General features: G+C 39.9%; 2 protein-coding genes across 4 annotated transcripts; one reads left to right on the forward strand and one right to left on the reverse strand.

Annotated features, from left to right (window-relative positions):
- Positions 1-662: 662 nt before the first annotated feature.
- Positions 663-7,625, reverse strand: dcun1d2b (DCN1, defective in cullin neddylation 1, domain containing 2b). The gene is made up of 7 exons (XM_034116506.1): positions 7,387-7,625; positions 5,182-5,398; positions 4,428-4,596; positions 3,805-3,935; positions 3,602-3,684; positions 3,243-3,339; positions 663-3,001 (listed from the first exon to the last, which is right to left on the reverse strand). Exons 2-7 carry the CDS (start codon positions 5,354-5,356, stop codon positions 2,925-2,927), a joined length of 732 nt encoding a protein of 243 aa, XP_033972397.1. The 5' UTR covers positions 5,357-5,398; positions 7,387-7,625; the 3' UTR covers positions 663-2,924.
- On the forward strand, positions 5,988-17,334 carry tmco3 (transmembrane and coiled-coil domains 3). 3 transcript variants are annotated; one of them, XM_034116504.1, is made up of 17 exons: positions 5,988-6,315; positions 7,589-7,645; positions 8,401-8,494; positions 8,987-9,300; positions 10,073-10,240; positions 10,443-10,622; positions 11,446-11,646; positions 12,824-12,952; positions 13,354-13,446; positions 13,799-13,991; positions 14,608-14,706; positions 14,794-14,911; positions 15,009-15,204; positions 15,343-15,493; positions 15,581-15,660; positions 15,766-15,915; positions 16,579-17,334. In XM_034116504.1, the coding sequence occupies exons 4-17, from the start codon at positions 9,043-9,045 to the stop codon at positions 16,690-16,692; spliced, it is 2,130 nt and encodes a 709-aa protein (XP_033972395.1). In that variant the 5' UTR covers positions 5,988-6,315; positions 7,589-7,645; positions 8,401-8,494; positions 8,987-9,042; the 3' UTR covers positions 16,693-17,334. The 3 variants fall into 3 exon arrangements, with proteins under 3 accessions (XP_033972395.1, XP_033972394.1, XP_033972396.1); XM_034116503.1 differs by lacking the exon at positions 5,988-6,315 and adding an exon at positions 7,062-7,323; XM_034116505.1 differs by lacking the exons at positions 5,988-6,315; positions 14,608-14,706 and having other exon boundaries at positions 7,528-7,645.
- The last annotated feature ends 2,166 nt before the right edge of the window (positions 17,335-19,500 follow it).

Consider the following 19,500-nt stretch of genomic DNA (forward strand, 5'->3'; position numbering starts at 1 on the left):
CAACCCTTCATTTTTTGTATGTATATGTTTTTGAATGTCGCCCTTCACATACTCAGTAACAGTAGACATTACCAGAGGGGACAATGATGATATGATGCAGGAATGCAACCTGATAATGGACAACTGTTACCAAGCTGACATATTTCATTGTAAACACACAATCAGAAGTACGGATATTATGTTTGATTTATTACTTCCACCTTCTATATCACTAAAATCAGTCTGTGTAAAAACCTCCTGAATAACTTCTGAATAGAGCAAAGCAATAGCTGAGACAAACTCTGTATTATCACAGTGAACCTTTAGTGATATCACATTAGTTTAAATGTTACAGAATACTGCTATCCAATCCAAATTAACTATTCAGAATTAAGTTTTAAATAAAAAACTAACAATATTAGTTCCTGATGTTCTTGCTTAACATGTGACTTGCTTAATAACAGTTTTGTTTGATTAAATGTACAACATATTTTTCAAACTGAAGATCAACTTTTATATTTTAGCTGCATTTTTGCATTTGCCATGTCCTGATTCTTCTTGATTTTCAGAAAAATATGAATCTGAGGATATTGATTTCTGCACAACACAACTCTGCTTAACTGTGCAATATACTAACCTGGGTACTGTTGTACTTGTTAGACAGAGACAACCATTCACAAGGCTCTTTAAAAACAACATGCTTTATTCACAACTTTCTAAAAGAAAACAATGCTTTTGTGACAAAACATAATATTCTGTAAATACCTGTTTTCTTGCTGGCAACAATAATACTGTTTTGATAAGAATGATCTGCATGACTTGACACAATTGACCAGACATTTGATAAATAAACACGTACCAAATGTACCATGTGAGCAAACTGAACAACCGAAAGAGGTTACATTTTCTTGCTCCAAATCCACAGAGGATGCCAGATAATTCTGTCCACAATCAACTGGGAAAAGCTTTCACACCATCTGGCTGTGCTGGTGGTCTGTGCACAACTTCAACAGTCAGAAGGTTATACAGGATATTTGATTCCACCAACACATATGATATATGTACCAGCTGCTACAGTGACTGTTTTACAGTCATAATAAAGCTGTTTCATTTGCCACTCGATTGCATTCAATCAGGGACTAAAATAATAATAAATTCCCATCCCGATCCACTCTGAAAGTCAACTTAACACACCCCACCTTAGTTATGACCTGTGCCTACATATATGCAAACTTAAACACAAGTTTGTCTACTTAAAAACAAAAGGCAATCATTACAATTGTAGTTGGATTTGAGATTTGTTGCAGGGTAATACATCCTCATTTAATAACATGGTTTTATTATGGTGACAATTGGTAGAACTAGACAGCATAGTTAGATGGCAAATAGTGATGCAGGTGCAGGAAGCCACCTGCACTGTGAGAGAGGACGACTGGTACCTGAGCTCTACCTTCTGCCACACTCTTTAGGCCAGGAAAGCGTGGTGCATTTAGAGTTCATAACTGCACTTAAAGAGCAACACTACATCTTGTTTGGAGGAAAAGCATTGCACCGCTAGATGGCAGTGCAAGTACTGTTGAGCACTGTTCTCAAAAAGTGACATGTTTTGCTCTGTGGTAGTTACTTAAACATGCCACCATTGCACTACAGTCACGAATTCATGATAAGCAACAGACTAAAACTCAAACAGTGTAAACTAACAGTTCAAATACTCTTAGCTCGGATGTAGATGTTCATTTAAAAAGTCTAGTGTGTTAGTGAAGCTACAGTCAAGTAAACTGAGTAGCTGTGTACAGTACTGCCTGATAAAGAAAAGTCCTACAACAGAAAAGTGTAAATCAGTGCAGTTTGCACAGTTGGCAAATCACCTGGCTGATAAACAGTCAATGTGCCAGTCAGTCTCTCTTTGTACAGCAGTTCACACACTGCAAAATAAAAGTCAAGTATTTAATGCAAAAGCATTTAAAAAATGAGGATCTAATCGCTGTGTATGTACCAATCATCATTATAAATGTCATTACCTGTTTTCTCAGATATACATTTCGGTTTCTTTAAAATTGGATCTTTCTTATTCCTATTGGTATACAGCGTTTTACGGCTGTAACAACATGATTCTGCTGGTGCTGAGCTTGAAAAGCATGCCGCTCTGTCCAATAGTGTGAATACAAAATGTTGACTTGAACCCTTTCTCTCTGGCTAGTTAAGGTGAATCATAATTTCTTAACTTCTAATCATCATAAAACCAAATGAAAATATTAAGCATTGTAAAGGAGGCCATATGTTTACCTCCCTTAAAAAAATGCTCACACACACACACACCCTTACAAACATTAGCTAGCACACTTTCTCTCTTCTCTCAGTGTGATTGTAAGAGAGCTCCACACTCGCAATCTCAGTGAAAATAATGTAGACTTCTATGTTTTTCTCCCCTCCTCAACATCAGTGGCACTGCTTCACACTAGCTGACATAAACATGCAGATTTGAACAGACTGTCCCATTCACGATTGACAATGTAAGAGGCCACATCCTACTGCATCTATAAGTTAATCTTCTGCGTGTGCTGAGGGTTCACCGTTACCTTCCCTCCTGACTGTGCCGAGGGTGCAGCTTAGTGAGAAAGTCAGCAGCAGTTCCAAGCCACACCCATTGGTGATGAGTTCTCAGGGTACTCAACATTTCCATATTGCAATAACAAAGTCTGTCTTTGCCAAAAAAAAAACATAATTAATCTTTCTCCTGTTGATTCCCCTCCTGTTTTCCTCTTGCACTGTTCCTGGTCAAGGCATCTTATACAGTTTGAGGAACAATCCTAACATCAAGCTGCAGACAGGCTTATTGAGAAGTACTCTCTTTTTGGCTCATTTGTATGAAAATCCTCATTTAAAAAAAGAAGAAAATTGGGAGAAACACAAACTCCATTTGCTGCATGAAGCCGGGACAAACACTATGTCATGTTGCGCTTACTCGTCACAATCGGCCGAGCAAACTCCACAAAGTCGTCTATGAGGACAGGCCACGCCCCTGAGAGAGAGAAAAATAGTAGTTACATCTCAATGAAATCTTGTTATCAACACACACAATGATGATTTTAATGCAAGCAGTAAAAACTTGAAAAGATGTTGGCTGTAGTCTGGGTTAATCAGGGGGACTAACTGCATTATCAGTAATAAAAGTGTATGTGATCAGCCAGAATTCATCTTTCAGTGTTGAATTAACCACTCAGATGTGTTCACATGACTTTATCCTGCTTTAAAAACCTCACCTTCCTCATCGTAGTTTGACATGTCGTCTGTGATCATATTGCCGAAGTCAAGGAGGAGGTTCCACGTGTCTTTAGGAATGGAGCGTTTGTGATGCTCCTGAATGCAGCACAGTGACAGGAACATTGAGAGATAAACATTATTACAAAATCAGTAAAAGTCCATTCAACAGCTTTTATGAACCTTAGTGGTTGTTGGCAATGTGTCAAAATTGTGTTTAATGTACTGGTTATTTTTGAGTCTGTTGTTGATTTTTGACTGTAGTGATTCTAGTATTGTTCTTCTTCACAGGGACTTTGTAAATGAGATGGACAGAATATGCGGAAGAACTATTCTGAATGTATAAAATGTTCTTGCTTACCACCAGGAAGCGGTTCCAGAGATCCAAAAACTTAAAGCGACCAGTGAGAACTAGATTCCAATAGGCGACAGCCATCTCCAGGTCTAAAACACAAAGTAGATTAAGACTTTTACATTTTTTGTCCAGATAAAATCTGTTAAACAACAAGTAACACACTTTGTATACATGTTCTTCTATTCTTCATGTTTTGTTCTTAAACTTACCTAAACCTTTCTGGCCTGGGTTTTTGGCAAAATTGAAGGTAAACTGGTAGAAGTCTTTGAACTTCCCAGTGTCTTTCAGCTCCTGCTCTAGTCTGGGAAGGATGGCCTTGAGTTTTTCTGGACTGTCACAGCTAAAGGAAACATTAGGAATCATTAAACATTTTAACAAAATATCAAAGTCAAAGTCAACTTTATTATAAATCTTCCAGTTTGTGTGTATAGACAGAGAGATCGAAATACCGTTTCCCACAATCCCGAATATAAAAACAAATGTTTATAAAAATATAAAAATGTGTGCAAATATGTATATATATATACAGTCAAAGACACATTTTTACATGAGCACACATTAAGACCTAAATAAAAACACAACAATCACTATGTACAACATAACTGTCAATTCAATATTATGAGAATGTACATTGGTGCATTCTCATAATATTGAAGTGACTGTTATTTTGTACATAGTGATTGTTGTGCAGCTTGAGCTTAAATATTTGGGCATCATAAAAAACAAAAGTTCTAAAAACGTCTTTACATTTCAATTAACATGGCAATGAAATGTTGAGAATGAGGTGACTTCTTAATCAAATGTTGTAGATTTCAGTACCAGTGTTGCTCACCCTAGCTCAGCCATGCCATCCAGGAACTCCTTTCTGCTGAACTCGCACTGCGTGGCCGCTCTGAACTTCCATGCCACCACAAGGATGCTCACGCTAGCTGGATCTAGGATCAGGTCGTCACAGAACTGCTGGACGCCATCGATGCCTATCTTGTTTTCATCTTGGGGGTCTGCAAACACAGATGCCAAAGTGTTACAGACTAGCAAGGTAAACGGTGCTAATGTTAAAAGGGAACCTATTATGCAAAATCCACTTTTTCATGTCTTTTATACACAAACATGTGTCCTCTCTGTGTAAACAGATTCTGAAAGTTTCAGGATAAAAGATTTGCTCACTTTTTGTCCTGATCCATTCGTCTAAAAACCTGTCTGAAAATGAGATGATCAGATTTTGGCCAATTGATGATGTCATAACGATGTTTTCGCTTGTGTAACCATTAGCCAATAACCAACCAAGGTAACACCCGCCCACCTTATCACCTGAATCTCCTCCTAGAGCACCATTGTGTTATTTTTAACCAAATATCTCGCAGAGGGGCGTGGGGACGAGGGGCCCCTTATTTTCATCTAAAGTAACAGACAGAGAATCAGCACTTTTGAAACAGAGGGATTTATGGGATGCTACAATGCATGATCGGTTTGGTATTTCGAGCCAAACACTTCAGAGACATGTTTTGTATATATCTGAGACCTATAATATATTGATGAAAAACAGTATAATAGGGGACCTTTAACATTAGTTTTGAAACACTTGCCTTTGTATCTGTTGTAGAGCTGTTCCAGCTTCTTGCGGTCCACCGAGGTTTTCATGGATTCTTTGTAGTATAGGTCTGGATTTTGGAAGTAATTATCTGTGGCGACTTCTAGTTTCCAGTCATTCTGCGTCAGGCAGTACACGGCTGTCCTCTCCCCGGCCTGCGTGAAGGACATGAACTGCCGAACCTTGTCCTTCTGCGATGACTTCAACTTGTGCTGTGAAACAAAGTTGTACACAAGATACATTAAGGGCTGTGTCAGGATGTGCACCATGTAAGCACAGCATCAAGTGAAACAATACAATTATTAAAGCAGAATTTTAACACAGAGATGTAATGTTTTGTTTAAATGCAGAATCCTTTATAATTTCAGTTGTTATTGTGTTTGAATGGTGCATATTAACAAATAAATGATTTCTAACTATTGTCTACACACACAACCTGGGGGCTGCAGGAACCTGCGGGTGTATACAGGCGGTAATCTAGTGTTATGGTAATGGGATGCATAGATATGCATGTATAGTTGAGGCTGCACATCGGCAACACTCAGCCTAAACTTTCTGTACCTACCACACACACACACACACACACACACACACACACACACACACACACACACACACACACACACACACACACACACACACACACACACACACACACACACACACACACACACACACACACACACACACACACACACACACACACACACACACACACACACACACACACACACACACACACACACACACACACACACACACACACACACACACACACACACACACACACACACACACACACACAATAACACTTGCCATTAGACCTGATCAGTAGGACTCATATCATGCGTGCATCAGCCATTAGTACATTACGGGAAACCAAAACCTCCACTCAATAGCCCACCGTAAGGTCCCGTTAGTTTACAAAAAGACCTCCTTGTGTTCACTTAAACTAGACAGTCATCGGGAGGATTGCACGTCTTTGCAGAACTGCAGACCTGACCCACCCGATAATCAAAACAGCAGATTCACGGTGACAGAGCAGTGTGTGGTGACCCTGGACGTTTCGCTCCGGCATGCTCTCTCCTGACCCGGGGCACACTACAGGCGAGTTACCAAAAAGGGAAAGGTACGTGCGGCAAGTGCTGGTGTCCTGATCTCAAAATACCAACAACTGACCTTCCATTTCCCTCATATTCCCGACATACATCACCCTGGCTATGCGACACTTGGCAGAGGACACCCCGGTCTCCTGTATCGGTGTGCCCCCCGCTTTACGGTAGTGCCATACGTTATCGGGTTATGGACTTGTTTAACGGAGCTAGAGATTAGCACTGTTTTCTTATTTTTATTCTACATACCATTTTATCACACGCTGTTTTGGCCCACTTGATATCCAATTACCCTGGTGCGCATGCGTGAAAAGAACTGCGCTACAGTAGAGGCACACTGTTCATGGGAAGTGTAGTTCCGTAGTGCTGTAATGCCACAGGGTCTGTGTTTTTCAATACTTTACTGCATTAAAACACCCCTGTTTCGGCAAAATATGGATTTATTCTCAAAATACTTCTAACAAATAGTATGTAAACTAAAAAAAGTGACATTAAAACCTATGTGTAGCTGTGTTTACCACCACATTCAAAATACAAGTTTTGAGCAGGACAGTCGAGGAAACTCGTCTTTGAGCTTATGTAAACGGGGTTGTTGTTGTTGGAAAAGTCAGTGTATAATGTTAAGCGAGAGTTAAGACCAATAAAAGTAGATTTAACCAGCTGTCACAATGCAGTTGGCACGATCGCGTAAGAAAACATAACATCATAAAAACTACAACTCCCATATAAAAGCTGATCAAGATGTTTCGGAAGTAACTTAATCTTAATATAAATCAAAGTTAAATCAGAAAACAATGCAGCAGTTGTTTAGTTTCGGTTAGTGTTAAAGTTATACATTGACACGTCTTGATCAGCCCTATCTCATAAATGTTGCTGAGACGTGTAGCTAACTTATTCAGCTAATGTTAGCATTGTAGTGTTAGCCTTAGCCTCGGTGTCATGGGAGTGTGTGGACTCAGCTGGCTGAAGCTGGTCTGACAGCTTTAAGGATTCCGACTTCGCTTTAGCTCCAGAAGAGAAAACAGGTTGAACTTTGTACACATTTTTAAAGAATGGTCCAACTTTAACAGGGTTTTTGTCGCACCTACCTGGATGAAGTTACGCTAGCACCCAGTTTGCTAGCAAGAATAGTGTTACCAACTGCTTGAGGTCGAAGTAAACATGAAGTTGGTCGCAAGCCGGTGAACGCCTGCACCGACGCTGGCTTCAGCTATGTGGCAGCAGGGGAGGGGGAGGGGGGGTGTCGGTGCTGCTGCGGTACAACAGCATGATTGTTCCCTTCTTCTCCAGCTTCTCCTTCAGTCGTGGAGTACAGCTGCAAACCGGGACAGGTCACATATTTCACAGGTAGGTAGGCCTACTGCCTTTCTTTCTTTTTATCTTCATTTATTTGTTGTTCTTTAAGTGTTTGGGACATTGAGCTAATTCTTAATTTCACCTCCCCATGGCATTTCCTGAAACGTCAGTCATGACTGGGCTGAGTGTTCTGGTTTGTATGATGTGACGCTTGACTGCCATGGTTTTGATTGTAGGGAATGGATGATATATTATTTATTTCCCCTTTGGCATGGAGGTGTTGGTATTTATAATTGTATATATGTACATGCATCTACCAGTATTAATCATACTTATTGATGCATTTATGCTCCATAACTTTAATGTTGTATTTGGTAAAGGTGTAGATACTTCTAACTAGTTGTAATACTGTGGGGTATTTAAACATATAATATCATCATTTTATGATATTTTCCGATTAATAATATCCAAATTGTCAAGATTACTTCATGTGTTAGAAAAGTGGTGGCCCCACCACTGCTAAAAAGTACTGTACTTTTAAAAAAAAGTTCTTATACTTATACTGCCAGTTAATACTTCTAGTTCACTACATTTCAGATTACGTTTTTTTTTAACATATATAACATTAAGCTGTCTGTGGCTCTTTCCTGCTGTAACAATGCAAATGTCCCCTCTGTGGGACTAATACAGGTATTCTGATTCTGATTCTGATATCCACAAGCCAGTTTTATAATAATTTTATGAATTGTACTGCATTTTCATAAAACAATCTATAACAGTATGTGAATTGTGCTTTTGTTTTCTAGCAACTGTATCTGAGTGGAAGCAGTCCTGTTGAAAGAAGGACAGAGGAGCAGTTTGGAGAGTAAAAATCCTTCAACTTCACTCATGCTCTCAAAGGTGTGGTACAGCATAAATGCACACAGTCGTTAATTTGTAAGTAACTACATGTCGTCAGAGAAGGGCCGTAATAAAGGAGTTTCCTAAAATAGACTTTTGTATTTAAAGGTAGGAATGCAATCCCATTAGAAGATGTGGAATAGCAAGTATAACAGGCATTTATATCATGTCACATTATCATTCAAATATTTAGACATCTCTTGAGAAAGAAAGAAACACTGAGTACACAAAGCTCAGAGTAAAACATAAAGAGATGATCTACATCACATTTAAGGACAAATACTTCCAGAACAATTTTTGGCTTTCTCAAGTCCCTTCTTCAACACGTCCCATAAATACCAAAACAAGTTGTTTGTTCTTCTCTCAATAATCCCCGCTTAAGTCACTTAACCTAAAAAATGATCCTGACATCTCCATTAAATTAGTCTCCTCCTGATGTTTTTTTCCTGTTGATCATTGTAACAAACATCCTTTTTCTTTTCTCATCCCCAGATCTCTTTCTCTTCATCGATCTTCACATACAGGTGAAGACAGAGGTAGAGCTTTGGATGCAGGTTGTATGTTGGCTGCTGTGCCTTGGCACGGTGGGGGCGCTCACTGTGCTGCGCAAGGACCAGGTGGCCAAGAATGCCATTAAGCTTTATCTGGGCAAAGGAGGGACACACGGCCACAGCTGGGTGAACAACAACTGCAAACGTCTGGTGGGGCTCCTGAGACAGAAGAATGTGGCGGTCAGGAAGCTGGCGGCCGCTGCTGATGCTGTTAGACTTGACCGGACCCTTTCAGATCCAGAGAGGCTCTTCCAGGTGTGGAGGAAATTCTAATTCAACTGATAAATGATTCATGGACAAAGTTTGTCTTTTTTTATATTTAATAAAGTAATAAAGAAAGTCTATATATAATTGAAATCGATCTCAAATGCAGGAACAGAGCAACTTCATCCTCAAAGGATAAAATGGCTTTGCACCCAGAACACAGCTTACAGTCACACTATATAGTAGAGAGAATAGCCAACTGGTCCCACCCATCAATTCTCTTAGGCATTATCTAAACTTCCCCACCATTAAACCATAAAACCCCACAGTCCTTAACCATTTGCAAATCCACCTTTTGCCCTTCCTGAAATGTCAACCCTATACATATGTCTCTGTTAAACACATAAAAGACTAAAAATACAATTTAAACGAATAGAAGGCAATCAGAGTATAAGACATAATCTATATATATGATTTAAATGATTATATGAAAATTTGACACGAAAAAAAAAATACCAGATGGACCAGAGCAATTTGCAACCTCACTGCTAAATGCGACTTCAATCTGTCACACTGGTCCTGTGTGATTGTTTTAAGCTAAATCAAATGCATTTTTCTTCTCAGTTAACACAATTCATCCCATTTCAAGCCATGTTATCTGGATCTATTTTGACATATTCATATATCTCTTGGCTAATCTGATGAAGACACCTTAATTTATCTCGTCTAGTTTGTCAAATAAAGACCTTATTTCAGTACAGATGATGCCAGATATATAACATTAATTTAAATGACTGACTGGTGTCTCCCTGTCTGCTTGCAGGTTCACACCCTGGAGGTTTTCCAGAAGGAGCTGAATGAGAGCGAGCACCTGGTGTTCCAGGCGGTGCACAGCCTTCAGAGGGCGCTGCAGGGAGACTACAGGGATGTGGTCAACATTAAGGAGAGCAGCAGACAGAGGCTGGCCGCCCTCAGGGAGGCAGCCATAAAGGTGAGGCTGAACCCATTTGTCATATCCTGATGACATGTATAACAATGCCAGACAAATATTATGATATTGCTGTCAAGCACATTGCCCAACCCTGAAAGGCAGAGTAATATCATGTGTATTGTTTCCTATATATCCTTGAATGTCTTCTGTTTGTGTAAACAGGTTTGTATAGTTTTTTGTTTTTACACACCCATCTCTTTAGGAGGAGCAGGAGTATGTTGAACTGGTGGCTGCTGAGAAGCACCAGCAGGCAGCTCTAAAGAGCGCTTTAGCTCAAAATAAAACTCTGTCCATGCTGGATGAGATCCTGGAGGATGTTAGGAAGGCAGCAGACCGGCTGGAAGAGGAGATCGGGGAACACGCCTTTGACAACAACAAAGAGGTCAGAAAACACATCTGGTTGCTTGATATAATTCAGACTCCTGGAGCTTGAATAGTCATTATTCCATCATCAGTCACGTGTTAAAGGTCCCATGTCATGCTTTTCTGGTTATTACCCGTCCCCTTGTGTGTTATGAAGGTTTTTATGCATGTAAACAGTCTGCAAAGTTACAAACCCTCAAAGTACACCCTGTAGCGAGTAAAACTCCAACACAGAAAAGACCTGTCTATGCTGCCCCAGAACGCCTCGTTGGAGATTTATCTTTTTCCATTGTTTTCTTCCTGGGTACAGTGACGTACCCATACCCAAATGGACCCATTGGTCCAAATGGACCAATCCGTGGAGCCGTTACGTTACGTCCGCGGAGCCGTTACGTTAAGTCTTCCTCACACACACACACTCAATCTTTTCTCAGCTGCAGCTCCGCCGATTTCTCCTCCCTGAGACGGCGGGACGCGGCAGGGCTGTGGGTGTGTGTGTGTGTGAGCACACACACAAACTCCCAGCCAGGCTGCGGGTGTGTGTGTGTGTGCTCGGGCTGGGTTTCGCTGTGTCTCGCTGTCTCGCAGACGGCCACTGGGCTCACAGGGAGGGGGGGGCAGGAGCTCCAACAAGCCGTTTAGGACAGAGAGTGAATACACATACTATACAGAGATGCTGTATGAGAAACCAATGTGAGTTTGGAAAATTGCACAATATGAATCTATTTTAGTATACCTCAACAATGGAATTATGATCAGTAGAAATGGCCATGACATGGGACCTTTAACAAAGTAGAGTAGTTTGTAATCTGTGACTCCTTAAATACCCTCTGTTTGTATAGATGGAAGGAGTAAATGTGGAGGCAGTGTTGAGAGTGGAGGAAGACGAGGAAAATGGAGGGAAGAGGAAGAACAAGTCCAAGCAGAAGGACGTGGAGGATGACCTGGGACTGAGCATGCTCATCGACTCTCAGAACAACCAGTACGTCCTCACCAAACCACGAGACTCCACCATGCCGAGAGCAGACCACCACCTCATCAAGGTCCGTGCCTCACACTCACTCTCTGCTCCTTAGGTATTAATCCTTGATCAGTGGCGAGCCGTCAGGGCCCTCTAGGCCCTCTGTGAGGGCCTAAGATATTCCAAAAAATAATATTTAAAAACATTAAAAAAAAATATATTTTTTAAAAATATATATTTTTTAATATTATTTTTGTTATATTTTTCATTAGTTTTACCGAAAAAAAACTTGATTTAATAAAATAACATTTCCAAATAAATAAATCCTTCGAATCTGCCTGTTCAGTCTGTGTTTGAATGTGGGTTACATGAAAGAAGCTCGTCTGGCCCTCTCTGCGATTCACAGAGGGCCCGCTATAGTAACTGAACGAGAGAGTAATGTCAAATGACAGTACAATTGACCAATCATATCTTCCCTCTAAATGGGTGGGTTTTATTATCGCAGACTAGATGACAAGCTGTGAAACTTTTCTTGTTTCAACAACAACAACTTCCTGTCAACAGCGTGAACTCGCCTTCAAAATAAAAGCATGCCAAATTACACTTAAGACATACAACTGCAACGAAAGTAACAAACACAATGCAATATCCTTTTCAATGTCAAAGAACACAAATTGGGTTCACAGGTGTTGTTTTGTGTGGTAGAGGGTCGCTGTCATTGATGCGTTTTGCACCCTGGGCCGTTGTTTTGATATTCCGCTGAAGTATAGCTGTGACGTAATAACAATTTTTTTTTCTTTTTTTCGAGGGAAGGGGTGGGGGTCAGAGGGCCTATGTATAAAGCTCACGGCTCGCCACTGTCCTTGATAATGCACAAACAGGGTCGTTTTTAGTATGTGATACATTAAACCGTTACCAACATTTTACTGCTATGTTTTTGTTCGGGGATACTGCATCCTGCCTTAACCAAAATCAAACACAAACACTATTTTTTGAGTAAATCTGGGACACTTCCATGCAATTCCTGGAAAGTGCTCATGCTGGATGTTATGAGCTAAGTTAATAAAAATCTATTTAAAATATCTATTTATATTAAAATAAAATGTTTGTGTTGCTGTCTATTCCATTTATTTATTTTTTATTAAAATAGTTAGATATTCCTTTAAAATTATTTTTATGTTCTAAAGCTTTTCTTGAATATGTGATGTTTAGGGTTGGGTAACTTTGATTTAAATGAACACAAAAAACTGTGTGTGCAGGACTTGGTGTCGGTGGTGATGCTGTCGCTGCCCTGTGGCTGGATCTGCTCTCTGATTGGTCTTCCTCCCATGTTTGGATACATCATCTGTGGGGTCCTGCTCGGCCCCTCAGGCCTCAACAGCATCAAGGTGTGTGTGTGTGTGTGTGTGTGTGTGTGTGTGTGTGTGTGTGTGTGTGTGTGTGTGTGTGTGTGTGTGTGTGTGTGTGTGTGTGTGTGTGTGTGTGTGTGTGTGTGTGTGTGTGTGTGTGTGTGTGTGTGTGTTGTGTGTTTGTGTGTGTGTGTGTGTGTGTGTGTGTGTGTGTGTGTGTGTGTGTGTGTGTGTGTGTGTGTGTGTGTGTGTGTGTGTGTGTGTGTGTGTGTGTGTGTGTGTGTGTGTGTGTGTGTGTGTGTGTGTGTGTGTGTGTGTGTGTGTGTGTGTGTGTGTGTGTGTGTGTGTGTGTGTGTGTGGTCCGCAGGTCAGATGGTCAGATCAGAGTTAAAGAACGATGCCAGTGCGTTCTAGTTGTTGATTTCCCTGTTTGTGTGCAGTCTATGGTCCAGGTGGAGACTCTGGGGGAGCTGGGTGTGTTCTTCACTCTCTTTGTGGTCGGGCTTGAGTTCTCACCTGAGCGACTTCAAAAGGTAAACCAAATCATTTCAATTTAGGATTAACAAAAGTAAAAAGTTTGGCATTTGATCCACATTACTCTGTAAACATCTGAAACCCGTTGACTTTACCTTGCATGAAGGGACTTTATACTTAATGTTTATTCCTGCTACCATCATTTTTTTGTTGGTATACCTACTTCTAACTTTCCCTATTGTGTAACTCAAGGTACCTGATGAATCACCTAAGCATGATGTGTATGCCCTCAAATGTTTTAGTTCGACATTTTTCTGTTAGAGTTTCAATTGTTAAATATATCTGTTTTAGTAAGCTGCTTACATCCATAAGGTGGACTGATATATACTCTGTGTGTGGATGTGTGTGTAGGTATGGAAGACATCAGTCCAGGGGTCGTGTTACCTCAGTCTGATGATGGTGGGGGCCGGTCTGTTGTGGGGTCAAGTCCTACATATTCGACCCACCCAGACTGTCTTCATTTCCACCTGCCTGTCCCTGTCCAGCACTCCACTGGTGTCCCGCTTCCTGGCGGGAGGGAGCAGAGGGGAACGAGAAAAAGAAGGTAGGTGTCTTTGTGCACATAGATAAACATAGATCACTGCAAGGATGACATTCTGTGAACCAACCTAAAAAATAACATTGCCATTAAAGGTGGGGTAGGTAATTTTGGAGAAACCAGCTCGAGATCGCTAGAATTTGAAAATACACAGCCGGAGAAAATCTGCCACTTCCTTACAGAGCCCCTCCTCCAACACACACAAACGCGCACATGACCAATGAGGGGACGAGATAAGTTTGTGCACAGATGGAAGGCTGACAGGCAGGTAGGCCATCCAGTTATTTTAGCCGGGCCGGCTAAAATGATTGGTCGTGCTTTTTACAGTACTACGGCTTCCACAGATGACATTTTTTTATGGATTTTTTGTCAAAGCACTTAAGATATTCATTGCTATCGGGATGTTAAGAGCATTCCATGGAATATAACAAAAAGTGTATCTCGAGCCGGTTTCTCAAACTTACCTACCCCACCTTTAACCTTGTTGGTTCCCTTGAAAAAAACAAATGGGATACTTCTGGGTTTTTTATTTTTTTATTTTTTTATGATTATTAAAGCAACACCCCATGACGTCATATCATCATAGTGTTAGGCGTGACTTTCGACCTGTTTTGCTCTGTAGGCAGCTGTGTTTGTCCAATAAGCCTAAATACAGAAATAATTGAAGAAGAGATCTCATCTAAAGCAGCTGTGGAACAGGATTTAGTCTCACTACCTAAAAGTACAGTACACACACTTCAACAATGTAAATAATGTATTTAGAGAAATTCTTGAGCACAATGATCATTAATGTGTGTCTGTGAGAAAGGTGAACTGGACTACAGCAGCGTTCTCCTCGGGATGTTAGTGATGCAAGATGTTCAGCTCGGCCTCTTCATCGCCGCCATGCCAACGCTGATCCAGGCACAGAGTGGAGACGTGGAAAGGTCCGTTTTTTCATTTCTTTTTTTCTGCATGCGTCCTCTCCTCAACAAGAAGCACACACCGCTTACTTAAACATGCTGTCTCTTTTGTGAAACACAGCTTCCTGTTGGGGAGTCTGCGTGTGTTTTACCTCCTGGCCCAGATCCTGGTGTCTCTGGCCGCTGTGCTGCTGCTGTGTTTGTTACTCAAATCCTTCCTGATTGCCCCCTTTTACAAGAAACTGCATGCTGAGAGCAAAGGCAACAAGGAGATCCTCGTGTTGGGGATGGCAGCTTTTGTCTTTTTCATGCTGACGGTACGTTTTATATATGTATTATTATTTGCCCTGCATTTCTCTACAAATGTTTAATATTCCTCTTACACCACAGCATTATTGAACTTTTTACGAAGATATTGTTTGTGTTGATTTTTCTCTCGCTGTTTGATACGGTAGGTGACAGAGTTTTTAGATGTTTCTATGGAGCTGGGCTGTTTCCTGGCTGGAGCTCTGCTGTCCACACAGGGTCACATGGTCACCACGGAGGTCATGGGATGCATCGAGCCCATCAGAGATTTCCTCGCCATCATCTTCTTCGCCTCCATCGGTCCGTTTAAGACAGATCCCAGCTTTATTACCATGGTACACTTATTAGTCAGACTTTGACTGTATCATCGCTTGTGTTTTTCCGCAGGTCTCCACGTGTTCCCGACATTTGTGCTGTATGAACTCACCATCCTGCTGGTGTTAACTTTCACACTCGTCATTATGAAGGTACAGAACTTTTCTTTCTGTTTGTCATTTTCTTCTCTGGTTATTCTTTGCCGCACTCTCAGTCCTCCTTCTTTCCACTGACTCCTCTCATCATGTTCCTCCCAGTTCATGATGGCCGTCCTAGTGCTGTCGGTCATCCTTCCTCCAGGCTCTCGACACATTCGTTGGATCGTATCAGCCGGCCTGGCTCAGGTCAGCGAGTTCTCCTTCGTCCTGGGCAGCCGTGCGCGCCGCGCTGGCATCATCTCCAGAGAGGTCAGTGATATTTAATTATTGTGATTTTTTTATTTGCCGATGTCTATGAAGCACTTTGTAAGGTCTTTTATAAATACACAACATTTGAAAAACAAATAACAATTGTTTTCTTTACTGAATAGTCTTTTGAATTATTTCTATACATTTATAAAATCCCAAAATGTTATTTTCAAATACTCAGAAAAATAATTTTGACATTTAAAATGCTCAAACAAAATGATATTTTAAATGTTTGCTTAATGAAACATCTGTAGCAATTATCTGATTACATCACAATTGGTACAGTAATATTTTTTATCTAGAGGAAGTTTTGTTTTATGTATCCGGATTTTTAGATACGTCCACTGAGGTTTCTAATCTGTTAAACGCTGAGCTGCTCAAATATATTTCATAATGGAGAGGACACAGAAATCTCTGAGACTTGTATCTCAAAATGAGGGTTAATCAAACCACAGCGGTCTACGTGCCACATATACCACATGTTATATAAGAAAATCAACCATTCAAATGTTCCTCTTTTGTCTTTTAAAAACAACAGCTATTCACTCTGTGGGGGGAAACACTGAATTAACTCTAACATTCATGATTATATTCTATTAAAAGTAAGATTGAATAAAATATTAAATTATCTCACTCTCCGTTTTTTTCCGTGTCTCTGCTCAGGTGTACCTGCTGGTTCTCAGCGTCACCACCCTCAGTCTGCTGCTGGCCCCGGTGCTGTGGAAGGTCACCACACATAAATGGGTTCCCCGGGTCGAACGAAAAACAATCACATGACCACATGAGCTTCTGGAAAAACACGTCCCTGTGTAACTCTGAGGAGCAGAAGCTAAGTCTTATTTGGCCTTTCAGAAAGGTTGGACCAAAACTACTTCTTTTTCATTTAAAAGACACTGATTCCTTCCTACCACAAACATTAAACCTGGACCATCTAATCCTTATACTGTTGAATGGCTTTTTTCATAGCACAGGCCAAAATGATTTCCCAACAAATCTATGAAATGTAAACGCCTCTGATGTCGTCCACTCTTCGTAAAAGCACAACATCATCTGTGACTTTAAATAACCGTCAATAGGATCAGTTCAATGAAGAAGCACAAGTCCTCGATATCCTTCCTAGTGTTCCGAAGGTTTTAATGCACTTTCTCCTGCATTATGAAGAACATACAGAAACTTTCCCTCTCTACTGTCCCGATGATAGAAATTCAACTGAACTACATCCTCCTCAGTTGTTATTGCACGTTCAACTTCAAGTTTTTCTAATTCCTTGCAACAATCTATGGAACAAAATCTGAACTCTATATGTTGGCTCTTTTTACATGAATGAGAGAAATGGTCGGATTACTTAAAGTGCACCTATCATGCTATTTTTAGGCCATTTTTAGGCAAATTTTCAGGTCTCAGATATATAAAAATATATAAAAAACATGTCTATGAAGTGTTTTGCTCAAAATACCAAACAGATCAACCATTCTAGCCATGCCTCATATCCCTTTATTTCACTTCCTGTTTCAAAAGTGCTGATTTTGGGTATAAAGCTTTAAAAAAAAAAAGTGATTTAAAAAAAAAAAAAAAGGAGGGGGCTGAGCTCATGCGGGAGATTCTACCGGCAGATACTGCGGTGATGAAATGCCATATCATGGATTATCAAGGATTATTTCTGAAACAGTATGGAGCTCAAAGGCTTTCTCTCTTGCCGGTTATACCACAAGGTGAGTTCCTTTTTATTTCCTGCTTCTTCACACACATGCTCTGTGCAGTACAGGTTAGCTCTGAGTGTTAGCGATGCTAATGTAAACACAGTAAAAACAGTCGGGCATTGTTTCTGATAAGGCCGTGGGTGTAAAGCCAGCCTACATTTCCGATATTACGTCATATCGGACGCAAATCTGGACCAGCTCCGTTGTCGCCCCGTTTTTAGAGATTTGGGTACGGAGGAAAAGAGAGAGGGTTTTACACACCGGGGACACATATTTATGTATAAAAGACATCAAAAAGTGCATTTTGCATGATAGGTCCCCTTTAAATGGGGAAAACTTTTTGTATAATTTATTTTGCCTCAATGTATTTTTACATAAGACCATCTGAAGTAACTTTTCTGACTTTTAGGTGATTCAAATGTAAGCTTCAATCCTTACTGAAGTGTATCTGCTGTATTTAATAGTCGTAGTTTATTTAATGTAATCATTGTAATACTGTGAATTTAGCTCTGAGGAAACTCTTTAGTGTTACCTAAAAACTACATCAATTCATTTTACAAAGACTATAACAGGCTTTATTCGTTCTTCTTTTAGGCTCTTCATTCTGATCAAATCTATGTAAACCGGTACATTAGTTCAAAGTAACAAATGGAGATAATTAATTATTAGAGAGGGGATCACAAGAACATGCTCATCAGTATTTTTTTACTGATGTTGCATTAAAAGGAAAATCTTGCACTGGTTACCATTGAATGTTAAACGTGTGTGCCTGCTCTGCTGTAAGTGTCTGTGTCTTATCTTTCATAATGTGCAATGTGTAAGTGTATGTACAGTATGAGCTATATACATGTTATATTTTGTTATATGTTTCACATTTTCCTTTGTCAAAACAGAGGGGTATTTTTCTCTTTTCCTGTGTAGTGGATTGAGTTTTCATTCCTGTGTTGTTGGTCATAACTAACAATGATAATGTATTTATTAAAAACAAGAAGATACATAATTATTTTATTGATTTGAGTCTGTATTCACTCTGTTCTCAGATTGCATTACTTTCTCTGAAGAACATTTTTAAATCCTGATTATTGTCTGAACTTGAATATCGTATTATACCTTGATATGAAGGAATTTTTTATTTGCTGATGATCTTAATGCCCATGTTTCCTTACCTTTTGATTTGCATTGCTTTGATTGAAGTTTTTAACTCCATCCAGTTAGTCAGTGATCTGAGGCATCTCTGGAATTTCTAGACTTCCCTCGGTCCGACCATAAAGCTGTAATATTCTAAATCTCTCTGTTACCTCCTTACTCTGCCGCCAATACTCACATACATGACCTCCCCCTCTTAACTCCACGTCAGGCTCTTCGTGCCTTCATTTTTTTCTTTCATTTATGACATTTTATAGTGGTAAACGTTTACTTTGCAGCATTTAAAAATATGGCAACTGTCAAAGTCAAGACAATGTTAATTGCATTAGTGACATTAATAAATAGTGCAGGAAACACATCTAGTAGAAAGCTAGACTTAATGACTCCATATAAATAAATGTCACTATGAGTCTTTTAATCCAGTATTTCACAACTTGTTTGGCTTGTGACCCCTTCAAAATAAAAACAATTTGTTCTCATGAGTCATGGTTGTAATGTAGACTTTTTTAGAGTTTTGAATCCCAAAGATAATCTCAACACCCTTTTTTGGAGGTTTATTTATTTAACAACTTTATAACTGGTAACTTTGGATTTGGTGATGTCAACTGTGGTATAATACTTAGGTGGACGAGCAGACAGATGGTTAAATTGGTAAACCTTAATCAGGTTACATGACAATATGAAGATTTTATTTTTATTTCATGTAAAATCATAAGACAAAGAGTGTCATGAATCACTC

The sequence above is a fragment of the Trematomus bernacchii genome, unplaced genomic scaffold, assembly GCF_902827165.1.
Source record: "Trematomus bernacchii unplaced genomic scaffold, fTreBer1.1, whole genome shotgun sequence".
Lineage (NCBI taxonomy): Eukaryota > Metazoa > Chordata > Actinopteri > Perciformes > Nototheniidae > Trematomus > Trematomus bernacchii.

Coding starts and splice junctions, on each gene's coding strand:
- dcun1d2b (XM_034116506.1), bottom strand. CDS start 5,356: ATGTCCTTCACGCAGGCCGGGGAGAGGACAGCCGTGTACTGCCTGACG. Junction 4,597..5,181: donor GCTCTACAACAGATACAAAG/GCAAGTGTTTCA, acceptor CTGTGTTTGCAG/ACCCCCAAGATGAAAACAAG. Junction 3,340..3,601: donor TCTGGAACCGCTTCCTGGTG/GTAAGCAAGAAC, acceptor TGCTGCATTCAG/GAGCATCACAAACGCTCCAT.
- tmco3 (XM_034116504.1), top strand. CDS start 9,043: ATGCAGGTTGTATGTTGGCTGCTGTGCCTTGGCACGGTGGGGGCGCTC. Junction 9,301..10,072: donor ATCCAGAGAGGCTCTTCCAG/GTGTGGAGGAAA, acceptor GTCTGCTTGCAG/GTTCACACCCTGGAGGTTTT. Junction 15,205..15,342: donor TTGTCTTTTTCATGCTGACG/GTACGTTTTATA, acceptor TTGATACGGTAG/GTGACAGAGTTTTTAGATGT.